This window comes from Drosophila miranda, chromosome 2 (genome assembly GCF_003369915.1).
Source record: "Drosophila miranda strain MSH22 chromosome 2, D.miranda_PacBio2.1, whole genome shotgun sequence".
NCBI lineage: Eukaryota > Metazoa > Arthropoda > Insecta > Diptera > Drosophilidae > Drosophila > Drosophila miranda.
The window spans coordinates 2,922,688-2,945,480 of NC_046675.1; the positions used below are offsets into that span (position 1 = coordinate 2,922,688).

Below are 22,793 nucleotides of genomic sequence, written 5' to 3' on the forward strand. Positions count from 1 at the left end.
CACTATTTTAGTTTTATTGCTCACTGTTCGGGACCGGACTGCGACTGCACTGGGAGAAAGAGTCAGGAGTCAAGACGAGACCATCAGAGCAGGCATAAATGGGGCTGGACTTCTCCCAGTGCACCGCAATGATGCGGAACTGAATACAAAATGAAATTGCATCCACAAATTGCCTGGGCGACGGCCATCGACAATTTCATTTCTCTCTTAGTTTCAGTGGCTGCTGCCTGTGCTGGTGCTTCCATTTGCAATGGGGTTCAAAAGGTTTGGCAAATTATAAATTAAAAGTAAATCGAATCGAATGCTTAGCCATTTGTCTTTGAACTTGAAAGTGGCTGGCAATGTGAAAGCCACGGCCAAAGGGGTCACATCCAGACCGGACCAGCCCCAGTCCCAGCCCCAGCCGCAACCAAAACCCCGGACCAGCAGGTGCATGCCAAATCCGTTTGTCAGCACTGTCAGCCTCCGTCTCAGCTTCAGCTTCAGCCTCAGCCTCAGTTTTTAGCCACAGCCACAGCCACAGCTCCAGAGTCGTGTGTTTTTCCAAGTTGTTCTAATTTGCATGCAAACGGATCTGTAGCCGGACTGTGGCGACCTGCCACATGCCATGACGAATTACTTGACACCTGCGACAGGCCATAAAACAGATATCTATTTCGAGTGGGAGGCCCATTTCAGTCGGGTTTGGTTTGGTTCTGTCTCCGCTCCATTCCGTTCTTTATGTGTACTTCCATCAGCATCGCCATCTAGCCATCTAGCCATCAAGCCATCTAGCTTCGGTTCCATCTCAATCCACCATCTCCATTTCCATCTCCATTTCAATTTGTATTGATTGCAGCAGGCTAGTTTGCTAATTACCTTGGCCAGGAACAGGGACGTCTCCAGCATGTTGCTTCCCAGCTTCCAAAGAGCTGATTGATGGCCAGGCATTGCCATTTGATGAGTTGGCCATTTGCCGCTGGCCCGTTGGCCCAATGGACCGCTCGCCTGTCAGCCTTTAGTGCGTGCATCAGTCATTGTTACAGTTAGAGAGCTGGCAGCTCTAATTTAATTTAAATGAAACCCACCAAAGAGACACCCGCCTGCTCCTGGTCCTACCGCTGCTCGTTTGTCTGCCTCCAGCCTCGGTTTAAAGCGGATCTCTTGCTCCACATCCAAGTGTGCTGCCCCTGCAGGTTTTTAAGTGTGTTTGCATTAGTCGAGGTGAAATTTTCCTCACTCACCGACGTGGGCGGTGCTTTAGCAATGTTTTCTGTTTTTATGGCCCCCTCCCCCCCGTTTCCATGCGCTTTAAGACCTGAATCTGATCGTAGACCTGGACATAGATTGCAATTCATTTCCATTCCATTTGCCAGACATTCAATTCAATTATTTTTCCATTCCCAAACATTCGGGCTCATTAACGATCATCATCATCATATCTCGTTAGGGGGGAAGGGGTACTATATAGTACCATATACTATCAGTTGTCATCTGGGGGATCGCAGTTGTCATCAGCAGCCCCATGCTTATGACTGTTAATTCATTTCTGGCCGCTCTTATCAACATCGCCATCAGCGCAAAAGCGAACATTTGTTAAACACTAAATGCACTTATTTGTTTGGAGGCAGCCCCCAAGAATGCCATCGGCTGTGGCCACACAGCCACTGCAGAGCAGAGCCCGACTCTACGAGTACGAGTATGACTGACAGTAGTTAAGACCCGGCTGCTCAGTGGGGAAGCTACTAAAATGAGGCAGCCAAACTCCAGCTCCAGCTCTAGCTTCGTCTCAGACTCAGACTCAGCCTCAGACTCTACAATTTTTTGACTCCCACGTTTGTGATGGCGCATTGCACAAATTGCATTATTTGCACGCCGCGCAGTTGCAGCCACAGTGGTTGCTATACCCTTTAGCGGAGAGTATACCTAATTTGAGCAGATGCTTTGCAATTCAGAGAAGAAAGTAGCTTCGACTTTTAGATTAGCTTTAAGGCCGTCTGCATTCCATAAATATATGGTTCAATACATATATCTGACATGGTCAGGCCAATAGGAAGTAGTTGGCGGTAAAACTAATATCTTTGTAAGTCCTTGCAAATCGAACTCCAAGGGTATAGAATGCTTCGGCCCCACGGCTTTCTTTGCTTTTGTTGCAGTTGCAGGCAGTTGCTGTTAGTGGCTGACTGTTGTTGTTAGTATTATCATCAACATTGTTCTTGTTTTTGGGCTTTGGCCCGCTTGGCCCTCTTGGCCCGCGCACAACTTTTGCAGCTCCGCTTTTTTAGCTTTTTGCTTTTTTTGCTCCTTTGCTCGCTGCGGCACTTGACGCCACGAGAACATAAAAATGCTTTTCAGCACTCGAAATGATGATGACTACGACTCGGCGGCTGCTGCCTGCTGCTGCTGCTGCTGCCGCCTATGCCTCTGTCTCTGCCCCTTGTTCAACTAAACTACTCCAGTCGGAATAGCATTTTAATAGACAAAAAACTACTCGACACGACGACCCAGAGCCAGAGCCAGAGCCAGAGCTCAGAGAGTCAGTAAACATGTGAAAATACTTTGGAAGAAAGAATTGCCAGCACACGCTTTTCTAATTTAAGAACCTTTCGCTGCATGTCCAGAAATTTGACATCGCAGAAATGTTATCTAAGCCACAAAACACAAAACGGAATCCAGTTAGCTGCCCCACTGCAGTGGGGAGAGGGCGAATAAAGGACGCCCTGTGCACCACTTGACTTGCCCCATTTGCTTCTGCTGTTGCTGTTGCTGTTGCTGCTGCTGGGGTGGGTGTTGCTGCTGCTGTAATGAGCAGCTAAAACTGTTTTCGCGTATGAGTCGAGTCTCGTCCATTCCATTCGAGTCTGATTCAGACCTGGAGCCCCCGTTTGAGTCTGATTCAGAGTTTGAGCTGTTAAGTGAAGTGCTCATCATGACAGCTGCAGAAATGCAGCCTAGACTTCCTGGTTGTGTTATACAAACGGGTGATGACAACTGGAAGCGCATATGATCATGGATCTTGGCAGATCCATTTCAACACCTGCTCTAGAAAATGTTGAGACTGCTCTTTGGGGGCTAGAATGAAAGTGTTAATGGGAGGCGTCTTTCTGTCAGGTTTGGCCCGACCCAACCATCGCGTCCGTAATGGTAACCAGATTACTATAAATATACCGAAACGACTGCGTAAATTATTTCATACTGTGACCGAATACTCGTATTTATACCGTTCAGCCTTGATTATGATAGTCTTCTTCTTCTATGCCTATTCAGATTTTCTTTATGTGTATCGGTGTAGAGCTGGTCGTAAGGAAATAGCATGGGTTCCGTGCATTTACAGTTTTGGTAGAGACAGTCCCGGGTCATTGTTTGTATGTAGTCGTAGTACATCCACATGGAGGCAAAGACGTCGGGTATATCATCGCCACACTCGAGACCATAGCTGACCACGCCCACCAGCCTACCATTGAGGACGAGCGGGCCTCCGGAGTCACCGCTGCAGGTGCCACCGGCGAAGAAGGCGCACAGGCCGCCATAGTCGACGCCGCCGCTTCCGTCGTTGTTCTTGTAATACTCTTGGCACTCTTCCAGGGAGATGGCTGTCATTGTAAGCTTCTGCAGGATCTGGGGATATTCCTCAATGGGCTCACTTTCGTTGGACAACTCGACGTACGAGGTGGCGCCCCAGCCGGTGGTAAGTAGCTTTGAGCCCGCCGCCACTGGCCGCCAATCGATGGTGATGGGCTGCACAAATTGTCCGAACTTAATGGCCGTGGTCACTCTGATCAGGCCCACGTCGTCTTCGTGAACGTCCAGCTCGTAGCGGCAGTGGGCAGTCATGTACTTGACTTTGTAGCGCACTGCATCGAACGCGTTTGACAAATCCCTGACGCCCACCACTACGGTAGGCGTGTACTCAATGAGGCAATGCGCCGCCGATATGACCCAGAAGGGGGTAATAATCGAGCCGCCACAAAAGTGAAAGCCCCCTATCTGGAGGGACACTTGGTAGGGAGCCAGTCCCACCTCCGCATCCTCGCCATTGATGACCCGCGACTGCAGGTATTTGGCACTTTGGCAGGACTGCAGTCCGCTCAAGGCAAGTAACAACACGAACAGTAAAAGCGACACGGACTGGTGACTGTTGGGCATTCTGCAGTTGACTGCCGTACGACAGGGCACGGCCCAAAAGATATGGAAAATCAATTGGTTTCTCTTTCTTATCAAATTAGCTGATCATTTCATCCGATTCCATTGGCTGCAGAACGATTTTTTTCATGGATTTGAGTGCTTGGAAGCAGCAGCAGCAACAGCAGTTCCGCATCCAACGGCCAGGAGGCAGTAGCTCCAGATTATGCAACGCCGGCCAGCAACGGGGCTGTGGCGGGGCTATGGCTCGCAATTAATTTAATTACAAACGGCATGAGAGCTCGCCACGCCCTGAATTTATTTTAATTAGCCCGATATTCGCTTCATTATATTTACATACATCAAATCGCGGCGAGGCTCAGGCGAGGCAGCGAAGCGTTGCCAAGAAATGGTTCGGTCTAATAAGTGGCATTTATAATTTTATTGACTGCCAGGCCAACCCAGCAACAGCAACAGCAACAGCGACGACCAATCCACTGCACTGCAACGACTGCTGCTGCGGATAGTCAAGTGAGATCGATGGATGGCGAGTTCGTTCTGAGAGATATAGTTTTGAAATCCATGGCAGCAGAAGAGCCGCCGGCTCGAACTAAATTTGGTCATATGCCAGCCAGATCGATGCTAAATTTTTCGACATTAGTCTGCGGTTTTCTTGTGGCCCAGAGCTGTCACGCCGCCGCACAGAACTGCATGAGGAAACCACACAAAATGGATTTATTCGGAGAAAATCTGATGAATTCTGAATACACTTACGGAAATGTACGTCTCAAATGATTTGATTTAATTTTTAATCAAACTTTCTTCTCCGGCACATAAGAGTTTTAATATCGTTAATTCCCAGAAATGGCAATGGACCCACATTTAGGGCATTAGCTAAATTTTAAGTGCTCGTCAGAGGGGGCGCTTTTGGTTCCGCCGGTTCGGGCCATGTTTGCTAAGCGGGCACACGTCGTACCGGCCCGAGCCCGAGCCTCAGCCTCTGACATATTCCTTGTTGGCGGCGCACGACTTGGGCTAAGGACCCAACCTCGCCTAAGCCACTCTGACACGGATTGAGGGCATCATTATGATGTGACTGTGACGGGGCCGGGCCACCTTTCGGGAGGGGCTGCATTTGCCTTGCCATCAACATTTTCATTTTCGTTTTCGTTTGCCATAGAATCGCCGTAGCCCCGGCCCGTACCCCTGCCCGTACCCCTGCCTCGTTTCGTTGCCATGTGGCACATTTGTCAGAAAATGCCTAACTCCTGACATTTGGCCGGCCACTTGAACTGGGTTACCAGTGCAGTCTTAGTCGTTGTCGTCGTCGCATTGCTCTTGTCCGCTGCCAGCTCCGAGCTCATTAATTTTATTTGTTGCCAAAAATGATTGTTTTGCCGCTGCCGGCACCTTTGGCCATCGCTGGGCTGGATTTCTCAATATGCAAGATTTTCTAAGACTGAAATTGAATTGGGAAATCAAAACATGGAATATACCATTGCCAGAATGTGTAATTAAAGGGCGAATCGAATCAAAGGGCGGTCCGAGACCGGCTCGGTTCAGTTCGGTTCGGTTCGATCCGAGGCCGTTAATTAAGTTTTTAATGATTCGCATTTGGATTGTACGTACTCGTACAAGCTGGCAAATCAATTAGCGCCCGCAGCTAATAATAACCATGAGCCTAACAAATGAGAGACCGGCCGAGACCAAATCGTTTTGACAATTGCAGCCGAAATACGCCCAAGCCAGTCCAGTCCAGTCCGGCCCGGCCAGGCCGCGTCGGGCGGTGGGCAATCTCTGATGTAATCTGGGGAATTGGCGTCGTTGGCCTGAAATATGTTTTATCGCATTTATTATCAGCCGCACCAAATCGTCTATAATTGAAAAACTGTTAACTAGATTAGCTGCCATTAGAGCGGGAGACGAACGCGTATTTGCCCCGCCCGCCCAAATGCCCGATCAGACTGGGTCCAAGTCCACATCCAAGTCCATGTCCAGGCGGAGGCGGTGAGGCGGCGAGGCGGCTGCAGCTTGTAGCCAGTTTTGTGGCTATTGAGTTTGGTCCACTCCGAGAGATAAGTCCCATTCCAGCGAGCACTTGATCGTTTAGTTAGTTGACTTGGCCAAAATGGCGCTGGCCAGATACATAAATAAACGACAGCTGCCCCAAAGGGACATGCCATCCATTCTCCATTTTCGAATTTTGTTTATTTATTTAAGTGCCTTCAAATCAGCCTTTTTACTTGCCTCTCTTTCAAATCTAATTAAGTTGTTTAAGTGGAATTTGTGGCCATAAAATTATGCAAATCTCTGTGCCACCACCATCTCCCCACTTCTGCGCACTCCATTGCCACCACTCGTCCCTCGATAGACACTCTGCGGATGCATATTTGCATTGGTAATTTGCACGCCAAAAGCCAAAGGCCCCCGCGGGCTCCACTCTCGGCTCGTAAATCATAAGTGGGTGAGTTACGGTTCGTATCTTTTGTTTTTCCAACTGCTTAGCGCTCGCCAGACCAGGCGCCACTCTTACCTAGCGGGGGGTTCCGCCAGAACTTCTTAGTCAAATGAGAGTGAAAGCATTCCCTCAGGAGGATTCTTAGAACGGTAGCCCCTCCTAGTGGGAAAAAGGCATACCTTCTACTTCTAGTTAATCATGTATGTTGATAAGTTCTCTCTTTTCGTTTCTTATGTCTGAGAATCCTATAACACTCATCTGTCGAAAGTTCTCAGGCTCTTCGGGAACACATAAATACTTAATTGTGTCACCCAAAGTTTTTGGTCTTCGCTTATGTGAAGGCTTATGTGAATTTTACGATGACTGCTTCTTATGGTCAAAAAGAAGAAGGTGGATCGAGGCTGGCTGGGGTTCGGTTGCTTAGTGCCCACACAGATACAGGGGCATAAAGATGTCAACGCTTAACTTATCAAGACCGTTCAACAAACACGAACATGAACACGGCAAATGGCAGTGGCAACGCCAACGACGACGAGGATGACGATGGGTATGACAATGATGTTAATACAATAAAAAACTACAATAATTTCTTCTTTGGGTTTTTATTTGCGTGTCGCCCGCTGCAGCGGTTGCTGCTGATGTTGCTTCTGTTGCTGCTGGTCACAAAATACAAGTAGCGCCCACCGCTGACCGTTTATCAAACAACAATAAACTGTAATTTATGAAAAATGCTTGTAAAATGACGATAAAACAAGTGCCAGACAGTCCACCGACCACGACCACAACAACACCAGCAACAACAACAGCAGCAACAGCAACAGAGATGATGATGATGATGATGACATGGACATCGCTGCCAGTCTTGTGCAGAGTTGGGGCCAGCAAGTGGTGTGTGCATCTGCTGCAGTAGCCGGCCTCTGCATCTCTGGTGGGTGTACGAATGTATGCAAGAGTCTGCGGAGAAGACAAACAATCCAGTGGGCTGGTATGCGAGCGGCGGTGGTGGGGTCGGGTTCGGGTTCGGGGGTCTAAGATCCCCAGCTGCATCTTCACATTTGGCCCGAACATTTGACCATTGTCAACACGCTGGTTTCTTGTTGGGATGGCCAGCAATTGTCTTGGATACCCAATAATTTCTACTCCCTGCAGGTGTATCCGTTATAAAGAAATAAATGAATAAAAAGGTATTGAAATCATACGAAATATAGCATAGAATTGGAATGAGTGAGAATTGTAAAGGATATCTTTTACTCTATCATCGTTATTGCTTATTCTTAAACTTGTGCTTGCTAATTTTTTGGGGTATTCCGACCGTCGAGAATGTTTCTTCTGAAACCTTCTTGGCTTTTTATTTGGGTCACATTGGCGACAGGTCAGGACTGCCACGATTTGTGAGCGACGCAACTTTTGCTTTCGAGCGTTGGCGCGTTGCCTCTTGAAATCGCTGTCCGGTTGCATTTGCATTGTATTCAGAGCCAGCCGGAGTATGCAAGTCAGCCCTTAAAAACGCTGACAAATCGAAAAGAACAATAAGTTTCCGTTCCATATCCCTGAGCAGGCCAGCCACATGGAAACGGGGGCCAGGTGAGGATTCAAGTCCTACGTACAGGACTTTTTGCCAAACGGGGTAGATTGAATTTACGTTGTATTCTGCTATGCTCGCTGCCCACTATGTCAATGTTTGCTTGGACAACTTTTAATTGGAGTTACATCGGTACAGGGTATTTGTGGAACAGGGGTAATAAATAGTTGGAGCTTGTGTGTTGATAGATATATCTAAATATAGATATAGTATTTAAGTTGCCTTGATCTAGTTCGCACTGTTACATATATATTCTACAGCCAGAGAAAAAAACCATGAACCCCGACTATTTTCACTTCATTTTTAATATCTATACCATTGTATTTGACCGAGAGTGGTAAATTAAAATATATTTCATATTCAAATTGAATATTTTCATATATAAATCAAATATATTTCCCACAGACTTTAATTAATTATATCAAAAAACAAATTTTTAATGCATATACATTTAAGACAAAGTCACTCTACATAATTTCACTTTGTTTTTATATGAAATCGAATATTTAATTTAATTATAGGGGTGTTTGTTTTCACAATCCCATTTTTGTCTCAATTCACTGTATTTTTTAATAACCTTTTTTACTAACATTACAAGTTTAAAAAAATTTATTATTATTTAAGGCATTTTAAAATTAATAATTATTGAATAAAGTTCATGTTCAAGCTCCAAATATAGCCAACTGTTAAGTTATTATTCACATAAATATAACAATTTTGCATTGCCATTTATTATTTTATTTATTTGTTTTTTATATATTTTACACAAGTAATATCATATTAAAAATTCAGCTAAAGCGTTAGATCGTTAGATATTTTTTATATGCTAAGACATATAAATTTATAATTGTTTTGGTTGCACTGTAATTCCGATCGAATCTCCTTTATGGCCAGCAGCTTTTTTTGCTGGCGCGTGTCTAATGAGTAATTGTCCTTTGCTCCATATAGTATAGGGGTCATTAAATCAGGGAAACGTCACTCAATCCGTGGAAAATGAAGTTCCCATTTTGTCGGCAGTGGAGCAAGCAAACTTATATTTTAAGTAAATAATTACCCCAATCCATTCCTGGAAGAGGTCAGACGGTTGTCAGTGCTCAAACATGTCGCGACGGAACAGTTCTCTCACCGAAGGACTATACACTCGGCTTGTATCGTTGATTAGTCGCAGTCCGCAATTGAGGACCATATTCTACTACAACCCCGCCGGAAGCGATTGCCACTTGGAGGAATATCTAGGCCCAGGCGCAGCCTCGGATATACCATTATTTATTTGGCGTTCGGTTAGAACTGTTGTTCAGCTCAACGGGCTCCTGAACGAAGGACTCCTGGTGCTGGCCTGTTTGCCGGGCGAGCATCGGGAGGATCTTCTGAGAGGACTGTCCAATAGTTTGCGTTACCTGCGACAGGCCTGGCTGCTCATCGAGTTGGCTGCGAATCATGACGACGACAAGTTGGTCGCGAAGGTTCTGGAGTTCTGCCTTCGAATGGAGATGATCAATGCCGATGTGGTCTTGAGTAACTTTGAGGAGACCCGGATTGTGTACGGCTTCGATGCATATCCCACGCTTTCATTGAGGAAACATTTCTTTGGATCGGATTCTGCGATCTCAAACCTATACCCCGATAAGGTTATGAATCTCAATGGCTATCAGCTGCGCACAATGCCAGACCTCTCCGAGCCGAACACCCTCCTCTATTACGATCAGCAGGGTCGTCCCCAGATTCTAGGCTACGTGTGGAATATGCTGGTGGAGTTCGCCCGCAAACACAATGCTCATCTGCAGATAATTGGTCAGCCGGTGCAGGGAAAGACCCTGAGCCACATCCAGATGTTGGACCTGGCCAGTGACGGCCGGGTGGATGTGGCAGCGAGTGTGCAACCCATATCAATGCGCTACCTGGACCGCTACCACGAGTACGCCTATCCGGTGCACTGTGCCAGTTGGTGCACCATGCTGCCCATGGAACGTGAGCTGGAAGTCAGCGAGGTGTTCTCCTGGACCGTGCCCGCTAAGACGTTCACGCTACTGCTTCTGCTTTGGCTGTTGCACGAGTTTCTGCGCGGGCGGTGGCTGCGCCACAGGCGACTCCAGGCCCTGGGTTGGCTGATTCTGGTCACTCTGCTCACGGCCAACTACCAGGGAAGACTCCTGAGTCTGCTGGTGTCTGCACCCACAGATCCGCCCATCGACAGCTTCCAGGCGTTGGCCAACACCAAGCTGCATATCTTCGGAGTTCGGTCCGAGTACGCCGCCTACGATTTCGACATGCGGACGAGATTCGCCAGCATTTTCCGGCTCAGCAATCTCGCCTCGGAGCTGATCCAGCTGAGGAACTCCCTGAACACCTCCTTCGCCTATACGGTGACGAACACCAAGTGGCAGCTCTACGCGGAACAGCAGTCCCACAGCTCTCGACCCCTCTTCCGCTACTCTACGGACCTCTGCTACTACGAAATGGTGCCCTTCGCCCTGGTCATTCCCGAGAACTCCCCGCACCGCCCCACCCTGCACCACTTCATGCTGCAGCTGGGTGAATCTGGACTGTTCGACCATTGGGTGGATCGGAGCTTCTACTACATGGTGCAGGCGGGTCGCCTCCACATACGCGACCTAAGCGAAGGGCGCCACATCCAGTCGCTGTCCAGCGAGGACCTGGCCAATGTATTTCTGTGCTACGGTGTTTGTGTCCTAATTAGCCTGTGGGTGTTTGCCTGCGAGCAGCTTGTGCCCCTGGCCAAGTCCTGGCTGGGCTTTTAATTATCCTCGCGGCAATTACGTGGAGAAATTTGTTAGCTGTGATGTGCGCGCGATAGAGCCACAATGGACTTCGGACTACCCCGTTTCCTGTAACTGTAACCACCATGCCGCCTTCGGCAAATAGAGACAAGCAAACAGACAAACAGCAAGGGGAAACTTTTTGTTTCACTTCGTGACGGTGACGAAGACGAGGGCTCTGCCATGGGTCCTCGTCCTGCTGGAACAGACAGTAGAGTAGTTAACAATGCTGTTGGCATCGCTGAGTGGTTTCCTACTGTCTTACACTTACACCTTCGTGTTGGCTGTTCTCTCCGTTTTTTGTCGACGGCAAAGGCAAATAAAACTAAATGCAAATTGCCTCCTACGAAGACACCGCAGCGACACGACGAGCACCACGAAATGGGAGACGAACAAATCAGAGTCGAACCGATCCCACCCCCCGAAAAAGACCCCAGACAAACCGCAACAAATGCACCAAATTATGTTAAAACCTTGGCCGTAAACAATGCAGAAGGAGAAGAAGTCTCCAACACCAGCAATTTTGTGGCCTAGTCCCGCCAAAGAGGGGTAGAGTGAGGCCATGGGATGTCTGTCTTTTACACTTTGGCACTGTGGTAGGACAGCGTAAGAAGTGTCTGATTCGTTGGCCCGTTTTGATTAACATAAACCGAATAATAGACATCGACTGCCAAAAACAGCAACAGCAACGTGAACAAATTTGATTTCACGATTTTGCACTATTTAGCCAGAGACGCCGAAGCTGAAGCCGAAGCCCCAGCTCCAACACCTGCATCTGCATCTGCATTAGAAAGAGCCACAGCAACGAGATACTTTTGTGTAATTTCGACAGCCGAAGATGCATTTTTGGTCCGCTTCGAACCGCTGTCAAAAGATGTGTTGCAACATTGCACATCTCAATTTCAAATGAGCTCTTGTTAAGCAAATGAATCGACTGTCGACTGTCGAGGAAAACCTTTTAACCAAATGCAACATGTTCACACGCAAATGCCTTAATGCCTTGTTCAGATATTTATGATAGAGCAATGAATAATAAAGATTCAAATAAATGACTTTTAAACCTTTTCAGGTGACCTAGAATAATCCTCCCAGTCCATATAGATATCTGTCTTTTGGGGATGGGACAATTGGCAGGCCATGGGCAATTTATGACACACAAGAAGCGCCACGACTTTGTTGACAAATTTCCACAAAACACGAAGCCTGGCGGAATGAATTATGTCGCCGTGATCGACGGGAAAATGAAGCCAGAATCATTGCAACGTAAAAGGTGAGATGCGGGGGCGTGCCATAAGCCAAGATCCAAGAGCACGACATGTGAGACAATTTCGAATCGTGCTCTTGGTGTCCCGGGAGAGTGCTGCCGCCATTAGCTGCCCTCCTACCGTCCTCCCGTCCACCATTTTCTCTGGCAGTCATCCCGGCATCCACTCGAGCCGTTGCTTATAATTTGCTGCAAATTATTAAACGATCTGTCCCAGCCACGAAGGTCAGCGAAGAGGAAAATACTTACGCAGGCCGACCGTCGACGGTCAACCGCCGACCGCCGACCGCCAACCGCAAGAGGCAAGCGGTCCACATAACTTTCTCCGCAAGACGGATGCGAGGGTGTTGTCAGATGCCATGAAGGATCGGCGGAGTTAAGCCTACGTCGACCATAAAACGTCATGCCAGGCGAAAAGAAATGCCGCCTGCACGCTGAGTGGCAGTCACATCAAGTAAGGAGCATACCGCAGTCCTTATACTCTGACAAAGAATAGCCAGAGTAGCTTTGTTGCTCAACTGACTTAGAAGTATATCTAAAATTGTACACCAATGCATTAGCTTCGAGAGATTAAACTATAAACAAAAGTGTTTTGTTTAAGACATTTGTATATTTAAAGTATTTATTTAAAAGTATAATACTTAATTTAGATATTTTTGGCTGTGTTTCTTTTTACTAAACCAGTTTTCCCTTGGTGTATGCGTTTCAAAGAGTTTTATTAGGAAAACGATTGTTTTAATCCAATTACATACAAACGGCGCATACCGCCGAGGAAATCTGAATTATCCCTTTTGGCGAGAGTACAAAGTGCAGCCGAAATATATTTCGGCTTAAAAATTCTACAGCTGCAGCTGACTGGTTACTGGTTACTGGAATTGGGGCCTCTGGTTCCGAATTGCCATATTTTCTCCCTCTGGTTTTTGTTTCTCTGCCTGGTTTTTGCTCACATCCGAAGGTGCCCTGCCCACAAGTTGAAAGGTCAGGAATTTATGGACTTTACATGGCTGCAGAGACATTCCCAGTTGCCCGTAACTTAAACAGTTTGACAACGCATACCCTTGACTCTTTTACAATGTTCACAATCTCGTATTTGCTCAGAGTCGCGATTATCACTGTGCAAACTTTTTACTTCCCTCCGCACAATGGTAATTACTGAGGTAATTACTATTACCAGTTGGCGATGGGATTCGATAAGAGCCTTGATTTCATTACCAAAGCAAATAGGAGCAGAAGCAAATAGAGGTGCTTCCAACGGCGAGCCTTGCTTGTCCTTCAGTTCTTGTTTAGGGGCCGCGACATGTTGGCCCACTTCAGTCGGACCATTTCGCAGGAACTGTTCGATCTGTACGGCCTAGTGCTGCAGTTCCTGGTGACCGGTGAGACCACCGTGTTATACTACAACCCAAGCGGCCTAAACTGTAGCTGGCATTGGCTCTGGCAGCGGAACCTGACCACCAATCCTCAGATTGTGTGGCAAAGTGATGAGCCTGCAGTGGACCTAGTTCAACAGTTCAGCAGCAATCTCTTTGTCCTGGCCTGCCTGTCGCGGGAGTCCAACGAGTGGGAACTCATGGGCCTGTCCTCGAGCCTGAGCCACCTCCGAGGGGTGCGTGTGCTGATCGATGTAGCGGGCCCTGGCAGGAACGAGGAACTTATGGCTACTAAAATCTTGTCGTATTGCCTCAAGAACAGCATGCTGAATGTGATGTTGTATTTCCAGCGATGGAGTCGCCATTTGTTCGTCTACAGCTTTCGGGCCTTCCCGCACTTTGTCCTCATAAAACAGAGAATTCTCAGCCCCGGCTCACCCAGACCTCAGATGTTTGCGGACCAACTGGCAGATATTAAAGGCAAAGAGATAATTGCCATACCGGACTTTTCGCCCCCAAATTCCTTCGAGTACATGGATGCAAATGGAGAGACACGAGTCGCTGGCTACCTTTGGACGTTCATCGCAGAATTTGCGAGCAGCTTGGGGGGCAGGCTGAAAGTGTCGTACCCCACATGGGCTTCGGGCAGGACTGCTTCCAGCCTGTACATGCTGGAGGTGACCAGGAATGCAAGCGTGGACTTTGGACTCACTCCCACCATGGTAACGGAGAAGAACATCAAATGGTACTACCAGTACTCCTATCCCATGCTCTACTCCAGCTGGTGCATAATGCTGCCCATGGAGCGACCCATACCCGTATTCTCGCTATTCCATCGGGTTTTGAGCTGCGAGGCCGTGATTGTGGTGCTGGCAGCCAGTCTAGTTTTTGGCCTGCTGGTTCCGGCGCTATTCAAATGTCTGGGGATCGACTTTCGCTGTAGATTGGTGCACTTGACGCCTCGGCTACTGGCCCTCGTCCTGGTGTGCGCCTGCGTGGCCCAACTGCTGTCCTTGCTGATCTCGCGACCGGCCTCAGCCCGGATTGATAGCTTCGATGATCTGCTGCGATCGGGTCTGAAGATATTCGGGATGCGCAGCGAGTTCTATTTCTTAGATGGTGATTTCCGCGCCAAGTATGCGGCGGCATTCCATTTGACCAACAATCCCACCGATCTCTACGACAATCGGAACCATTTCAACACCACGTGGGCCTACACTATTACCAGCGTGAAGTGGGCTGTCATTGAAACCCAGCAGCGCCACTTTCCGCGTCCTGTGTTTCGCCTGTCCCGCGACATGTGCTTTAATGGGTACTTGCCGAGTAGCCTGCTCATCCCGCCGGAGTCTGTCTACCGGGACCGGCTGCAGCAGTTCACCCTGCGAATGGAACAGGCGGGCCTAATTTCGCAGTGGATTCGGATGAGCTTCTACGACATGGTCAGGGCCGGACAGATGACCATCAAGGACTACAGTCAGTCGCAGCAGCTGCGTGCTCTCACCCTGCAGGACCTTCAGCTGGCCTGGCGCCTGAGTGGCCTGGGAGTGATCATTTGTGTCGTCGCATTCGTCCTAGAACTGCTGCGATTCTACACGCCCGTCTTTCTGAACAGCCTATAGGGCACTAGCCAGCACTTTATTTTGTTATTTTCGCTGTACTAGTATATCAAAATAAATGCAAATTGCTTACCAGGAAGACACCGCAGAAACACGACGAGCGAGCGCCACGAAATCAGACTCGACTCCAAATGCGAAATCAGAAAGAAACAAACCACAAGAAATCCACCAAATTATGTAAAGCCTTGCCAGCAAACACCAACAAATTTGTGGCCTAGTCCCGCCAGACCATGGGATGTCTGTCTTTCACACTCTGGCACACTGTGGTGGGACAACGCAAGAAGTGTCTGATTCTCTGGCCCGTTTTGATTAACATAAAGCGAATAATAGACATCGACTGCCAGCAACAGCAACTGCAACGTGAACAAATTTGATTTCACGATTTTGCACTATTTAGCCAGAGACGCCAAAGCCGAAGCCGAAGCCCCAGCTCCAACACCTGCAACTGCATCTGCATCTGCATCAGAAAGAGCCACAGCAAGGAGATACTTTTTTGAAACTTTGACAAGCGAAGATGCAGCTTCAAAGCTGTCAAAGATGTGGCGCAATATAAAACATCTTGAATCGGAGTCCACAAGTCTATTATAAAACAATTGTACAACAGTTTCGGAATAGTTTCGGAGCAGTTCGAAAGGATTTGTTATCATTTTGATTCATTGTACCGAATGTATGCCATCGGAACCATATTATCTATACATTTCTTAACGATTCCATTGAGTTCTGGGCATTGTGCAGTGATTTATTTGATTTATTTTGAAATTCCGCGCCAGAAAGGGAAAACAATCTGCCTTTACCTTGGCACCATCTTATGAGTCATTTATGCAGACCACCATTGGTGGGACTTCCACTGGGTCTGCGACTGCGACTGCGATTGTGGCTGTAGCTGTCCAGGTGTTCAATTAAGCACTGACGTTGACCTTAATACGCAGGCTGCTGAAAACGGATTGAAAAAGTGCCAGAATTTCTGACAAATTGTCGCCGAATGTGCGCGGAAATCAAGTTTATGGTCAGCCGCGCAAATGGTGGCAGCAGCAGCAGCAGCAGCATCAGTGGCAAAGATGTCAACGCAACGAATTCTGTACGGTTATCGGAGGCATCGCTTAGAAAGTTGGTGCTTACCAGGCTGGCATTAAAATGCCAGAGGAAATCGTCAAGCGGATAGCCGATTGTCGAGTGCCGAGTGCCGATTCCGAAGGTGTTAAAATATGCATTAAAATTGCTGATGAAGCGGCTTGTTCGCTGGCAGGATTACCAAATATTTGCGGCTGCCGCTGCCAAAAGTCAAAAGAAATCAATCAAAATGCCACAATCAACAACAACCACCGCAAGGCGCCAAAAGGCAACAAAAGGCCGCAGCGAAACCCACACCAACACCATCACCAACACCAACACCAACACCAACAACAGACAGAAGCGACAGCCTGACGTGTGCCTAAGACGCTTAGTGGCTGCTGCAAGTCGAGATCAGCACCAGCCCCAGCATCAGCACCAGCCTCGGCTCCAGCAACATCCAAGCGGCAGACAAGAGACGGCCCCGTGTCTCTAAGTGGACAACAAAACGCCTCCAACACTTTTGGGGCGCGAAAAATGTGTTTGCCATGCAGTTTCTCTCTGGCCAGGCCAAGTGTTTGCCTCCAACTGAATGCCTAATGCCGCAGTTCCAGCAGTTGCAGATGCAGTGGATGCTGCACTTGCACTTGCAGTTGCAGTTGCAGGGGCGTGCTCTCCGGGATATATGTATATGGGTACGTGTATGTGTCCGCCTGTACATATAAATAAAATAAATAAGCCAACGTTGATCTTCATTTGTTGTTGTCGAGAAGTTGACATGACGACTCTGCCTCGGCATTGGCATCGGCATCGGCATCGGCATCGTCATCATTTCCATGCCCCATCATGCCTCAAGCTCAGGCCCGACATATATTTGCATAGTTTTGTCGAGAACAAAATGGCTAAGGCATCAGCTTAAAGGCCCCTCGAAACAAAAAGAAATTCGTTGACAAGTGTCTGTCAGGGACGACATCGTGCCGCGCAAATTTGCATGTGGTCGCATCTCACGCTTCAGACCCAGTGGCATCCCATCCCAAAAACCCCCCCCAAAAAAAAACAAAGATTCGTCTTGGCTTATATATTGTGGTGAAATTTGTGTTGCTTTCTGTTGTGCTTTCAATACTCTCACAAAGGGTTTAGCGCGTATGAGGAGACATGGAGAAGGATGTACATATTCTTCGTAAATAGAGTAATCTTCTTGCGATTCCATTTTAGAACATCCAGTCTGATGGGTAGATATTTTTCATTCACGATGGCAGCATCTACAAGGGTATCTGAAGCTTCGACTTTTGAAGCTACCCTTTCTTTTCATGTTTCTGTTGATGTTGCTGGCTTTTTGTGTCGATCTTGAGCGCACCTTTATGGTCTATTATACTAACGGGAATGCCCCGAGAGCAACGACAATAATAAGCAAATTGATTGAAATATGCGATATCATGGTAACCGCAGCTACAAACGGAAACGCTGCCGCTGTCTCTCCCACCCTCCCTTCAGCCACTCTCCCGCCACCCCCCAGACAATTTTTGTGGTAGCGCATTAAATGTCGATTTCGTTTTGCACCCGCGGCGCAGATACGCAGCCGGCGATACACGAAGTACGCGGTCGCTGCCTGGCTCCCACATCCACGTCCACGTCCAAGTTTATGGCGCTCGCCGGGTCACTGCCAATGCTACGCAGAAGGGGTGCGGCCCCAAAAAATCCAACCACTGACGCCCACCCAACTGGCCCAGTGGGCAATCTCCGGTTTGGCGGTGGGTTCGGTTCGGTTCGGTTCGGTGGTCCCGCCGAGTGCTGAATGCTGAAAGGCAATGCGCCGATGCCGTTCCTGATGCTGATGCTAATGTGCCTTAAATAAATCATTAGCGCATTGTTTGGGGCAAAAACTATCCAGCGGACCAAGGCCTTTTGGCTCTGGCTCTGGCTCTGGCTGGACAACATTTTGAGGATTGAGGGGCATATTAAGAAGCGTGCTCATTCGAAGTGGATTTTAAGTGTGGTCAAGGATGTTAAAACTTAATGGCACCCAGAGGTGTCAGTTCTGGGAGGATCCAACGAATGTGGCTAATGCAGTGGGGCTACAAAATTTGACCACAGATATTCGTTGATCTGATGTACTCGTAGATACGCTCGCAGACACGCATTAGGCCGTGTCTGAGCCCCTTGTAAGGGGCCAAAAAGTTAACCGAACCAAAGTGCAGTTGCCACTTGGCGACATGTTCGTAATTAGCATGTGGCAAGCCTGGCGTGTCTTTAGCTCCAACTTTAGCTGAGTGCCGCACCTGCAGCAGGCCCAGCCTCATCTCAAATGATCCCATAAAACGCTGCTTAACACGTTGTCGGCTGAAATGTAAACCTCCGCTGAAATGATAACTCCTTGGCTCGAGTGTTTGGGTGTCAGGCGAATTTTATAGACTTTTCATTGATTGCCGACAAGCAGCAGCTGGAGCAGCAGCACAGAGTTCTTTTGGAGTTTGCCGTCTGTTTTTGGGCGATCGCGTAATTAAAAGTCTATAAAAAGTGGCAATATGTGCTAACCAGTTTGGGCGGTTGCCAAGATTTTTCTTCGATTTTTTCCGAGCATTTGTTCCCTTGCACACGAATGTGTTACAATTCACAATTTTTTCTTGTGCCATGATGTAATGAACTTAAATGTTTCGTTTTTGTTACCATTTCGCATTCGAGTCCGGCCTAATAGATACTTTCTAGCACATGCAAATCTATGGTTGGCCAAAAGAGACCAACAAGGGAGGAGGGAAGGGGAGGGAGTCAAGCAACTGTTGCTGGCCATAAATAGGCAATTTGGCGCTTTGGCCGTTTAACACCAACATCAACATCAACATCAACATCATCGGGTTGCGAGCTGCGAGCTGCGAGCTCCGTGGCAGCAGCCTCGCAACGAATCGAATCGAATCGATTATCATGCACTTAACACCAACAGCTCTTTAACCCGAGAGCCGAAACGAGCCAAACGGCTCTTACCCTTAAAGGTTTTTGTGCAGCAATTTTTGGGGAAAATGTTTTCAATCAGAAACTAGGCGGTAACTGCAGCCAGATCCGAGCGAGAGCCTTACGATGATTTCTCTGCTCTCCACACCAGGCATGATCGCATCATCATCTTCATCTTCATCGGGCAGAAGAGCGGCAGGAGAGCTACCATGAGGCGCAATCAAGGCCAGCTCTCAGTCGGAGCAGCAGCAGCAGCATCATTATCAGCCTCGGCCGGGGCTCCGTGCTGATTATCAGCATGTGCACTGGCTGCTGCTGCCGCTGCTGCTGCTGCTCGATGCTTCTGATGACGAGGCCGATGACGACGAAGTCGCCGCATGTGCTTTTGCCCTCGATCCATAGATCAAGATCATAAATAGCAATAAGCAACCCAGACAATGTCTGCTAACTGTTTCAGGCAATCAATCAATCCATCTGAGCCGCTGCTTGGCCGCAGCCTCAGCCGCAGCCAGCAGCCAGCAGCATTTCGCGAGTGCTGCCCCATTTGGAAAGTTCATTCAGTTGCGCTTCAGTTTTTCCTAAGCCGCCTGGATATCCTGCTAACAAAAAGGTACGAGTATATTGGAGTGCGCCTAGAATTTGCGACAGGCCATGGGGAATCTGCGTCCTACAGGGTACCTCGGAGTTGTAAACACTCTCAAGTACTCGTGCTTCTTTGGAGTCAAAACGTGATCGATTGATTTGCGCGATCGAAGCGCTGCAACTGCAACTAAAGCTGCAACGGCAAGTTCAACGAGCCGATTGACTGACTGACTGACTGACTGACTGCTGACTAGATAATTGTGGCGTTCTCCTGCTGTTGATGCCACTTTTTGCACTAAACAGCTGGGCCAGACTCTCACCATGCCCCCTCGGTGCATTCCACACCCGGAGTGACGCTCTCTCTCTATCTCTCTTTGTCTCTATCTCGCTGTTTGAGCCAAACTCGCTCTCCGATGCGCTGAAAGCGGGCAATCTGTCAGGCTGACAGTTGGCCCAGTCGCAGAACTCTCTGCCGGCCGAGCGGCAGCTGTCGGCATTGCATTTGATGATTGATGATTGCTGAAACGCGAACGAAATTATGATTAAATAAGTAATTGTAGTTAAACAAAACGGCGACGACAACCGCCACAGCCATAGCCACATCAACCTGACCACGACCACTGGGCTGGCAGAAGCAGACGAAGCAGCAGCTAAATGCTAAGCAGCGAATCAGTTTTTTTTTTCTGTATTTTTGTTTTTTGTTTTGGCATTGGCCAAGTGCAGTTAGCCGTGCACGAAGATGGCGAAGACGACGATGGCGATGACGATGACGATGACGATGACGTTGAAGCCAGCTTCAATGATCTTGACGGTTTCCTTTCCTTCAACTCCCCTCCCCTCACCGACAATTGGTTAGGCATTTGCAAAACGTCAAAGTCAGACTCAAAGACTGTGGTAACGGATGACAAGGTCTAGTTCAAAGCCACTTTGGTGGTCGTTCCCCCATTCCTAAGGTCAAATGTTAACACACAAATTGGACCACACAGATACACAGATACTGCTCTATTAATTTAATATATAGAGACTTACAATATACTCGTATGTATGAAGAGCGTGAAATGTTACCCACTCCATTTTAGCACTCGTAATAAATTCAAAAACGTTCGGCAATTAAATCGTAAATTTTTACAACTACAAATTTACAGTTATTAAAAACATAATTTGTTGTAGTTGTCCGGTATTATTAATTACTACAACAGTTTGGTGTCACGCTGTAAAACAACGGACTCGCAGAGTCAGAGGCAAAGGCAGTCGGTGGAGTGGCAGGCGGCGGAGAAGGAGAAGGCAGCCCAAGCGAAAGACTTAGGCAACGAACTTGAGTTCAATCAACATTTTCAATTAAAAGGTATTTGTTGCTGCTGCGCCGGCTGCTGCGGCAAGTCATGGGTGTAGTGGCACGTTTTTCTGAACATTATGTTCAGGCCAAGTGCGAGGGTTGCATCGCAAGTTGGGCAAATGCAGAGGGAAGATTAAGTGCTGACTTGTCGAACCACCCGCAGCCATTGACGAAGTCGGTTTTTGCCGGAGCAGCACGTGTTCTGGCCAAGTTTGTAAATGAAATGCTCAGGCTCTGATCCGCTGCTAATCGTCCATATTTGCCAATGTCGTTCGCCACGCTAGTTGGCTGGCTGGTTCTCTTGGCCATTTGCTCGATCGATGCTTATCGACAGAATGTGTTGAGTGTGCAGCCATAACAATACCATGCCACAATGCCACAAACAATAACCAAACAGATGGAGAAAAAATTAATTAGAACAAAATACACAGACCAAAAAATAGCGAAACCAAAACGAAAAGATATCTACAAACAATGGGCGTGTCGCCCGCTGAAAACATTTGCTGCATTTCGTATTTGTTGGCCAAAAAAATAGAAATAGCAAAAACAATTGGCCAACAAATTGTGGCAGTCCGCAGGTCCGTCCACAATTCACAATTACAAATGCAATGGCATACAATGCCAGGGCCTATCGCGATTTATGTTTCTATGAATTATTTGCTAAATTGGCGGGCCAACAATTGACGAAAAGGTTTTCCATCTGCACTGCCACGGATTGACCGGTTTGGCTGTCTCCCAGTACACGGCTGTACACATGCCAGACACACGGACAGGGGACAGGGGACAGGGTACAGAGGACATATAGACAGACAGTTTCCAACTAATTAGGCGTGGTGGCTTTTAATCAAAACGATTAAAATGCTTTCGGACAATATTTTTCCACGCCTAATCAAAGACTTTATGCCATTTTCTGCATGACAGCTGCAATGGCCAACAAATCTGGGAGTCGGGAATGGGTGGCCGGGGTACGGGCACTGGCACTGGCACTGGCTCTGGCTCTGGCTGATGGCAGGAGGCAGGGCGTGGCTATATCAAATTGTGGTACAATTTATTAAAAACGAAATATGTGTGAGCCGGGGCGAGTGGCGTGGAGTCGCAGTGTAGTCGCAGTGGAGTCGGAGTCGGAGTCGGGCAACCGTGGACGCAATGCATTCGGACGATAACAAGTTGTCGAACCAGATGTCAAAGCGATTTGCAAATATTTGACAAGCGCAAAACCCCAACACCAACAAGAAGGAGTACATCGGGCATTGGATGAGGTGCGGGGGGAGGGGATCCATCCAAAGTTGATTTAAAGATGTGGGAACTAATGGCAGTATCCGGATTACACAGAAACTAGGCAGGTTAGTTGTTATTGGATTGATTTTAAGAATTCTTAGGGGGAATATCTACAGGTTAAGGTTCCTATGTGAACAGCTAGTCCCTTCCCTCGATGTGTGCATCATAATCAAACAAATAAAACAATAAAATATAGTCATTTCAGTAAGATTTTGCCCGAATATGCATGTTTCACAAGCCAGGCGCAATTAAGATTCAAATCCGAATGTTGAATGCATTACTGGCGCGCTTATCTGGAAGCCAGGCCAACAATCTTCTGTTTCGAGGGTCTCCATCTCGTCGCTGGGGCTGGGGCTGGGGCAGCGTCAAAATAATAATAACATAAAATTTTATTTTATTTTTATTTTCAATTTAATTTTATTGAAAATCATCG

At 47.8% G+C, this 22,793-nt stretch overlaps 3 protein-coding genes across 3 annotated transcripts; 2 read left to right on the forward strand and 1 right to left on the reverse strand.

Moving 5' to 3' along the window:
* Positions 1-3,164: 3,164 nt before the first annotated feature.
* LOC108154036 (chymotrypsin-1-like) lies at positions 3,165-4,146 on the reverse strand. Its single transcript, XM_017284129.2, has one exon. It carries the CDS (start codon positions 4,123-4,125, stop codon positions 3,214-3,216), a length of 912 nt encoding a protein of 303 aa, XP_017139618.1. The 5' UTR covers positions 4,126-4,146; the 3' UTR covers positions 3,165-3,213.
* A 2,907-nt stretch (positions 4,147-7,053) lies between these two features.
* Positions 7,054-10,900, forward strand: LOC108154035. The gene is made up of 2 exons (XM_017284128.2): positions 7,054-7,106; positions 9,304-10,900. The coding sequence occupies exons 1-2, from the start codon at positions 7,054-7,056 to the stop codon at positions 10,898-10,900; spliced, it is 1,650 nt and encodes a 549-aa protein (XP_017139617.2).
* Positions 10,901-13,479: 2,579 nt separating this feature from the next.
* Positions 13,480-15,171, forward strand: LOC108154681. The gene has a single exon (XM_017285022.1). It carries the CDS (start codon positions 13,480-13,482, stop codon positions 15,169-15,171), a length of 1,692 nt encoding a protein of 563 aa, XP_017140511.1.
* Positions 15,172-22,793: the final 7,622 nt, after the last annotated feature.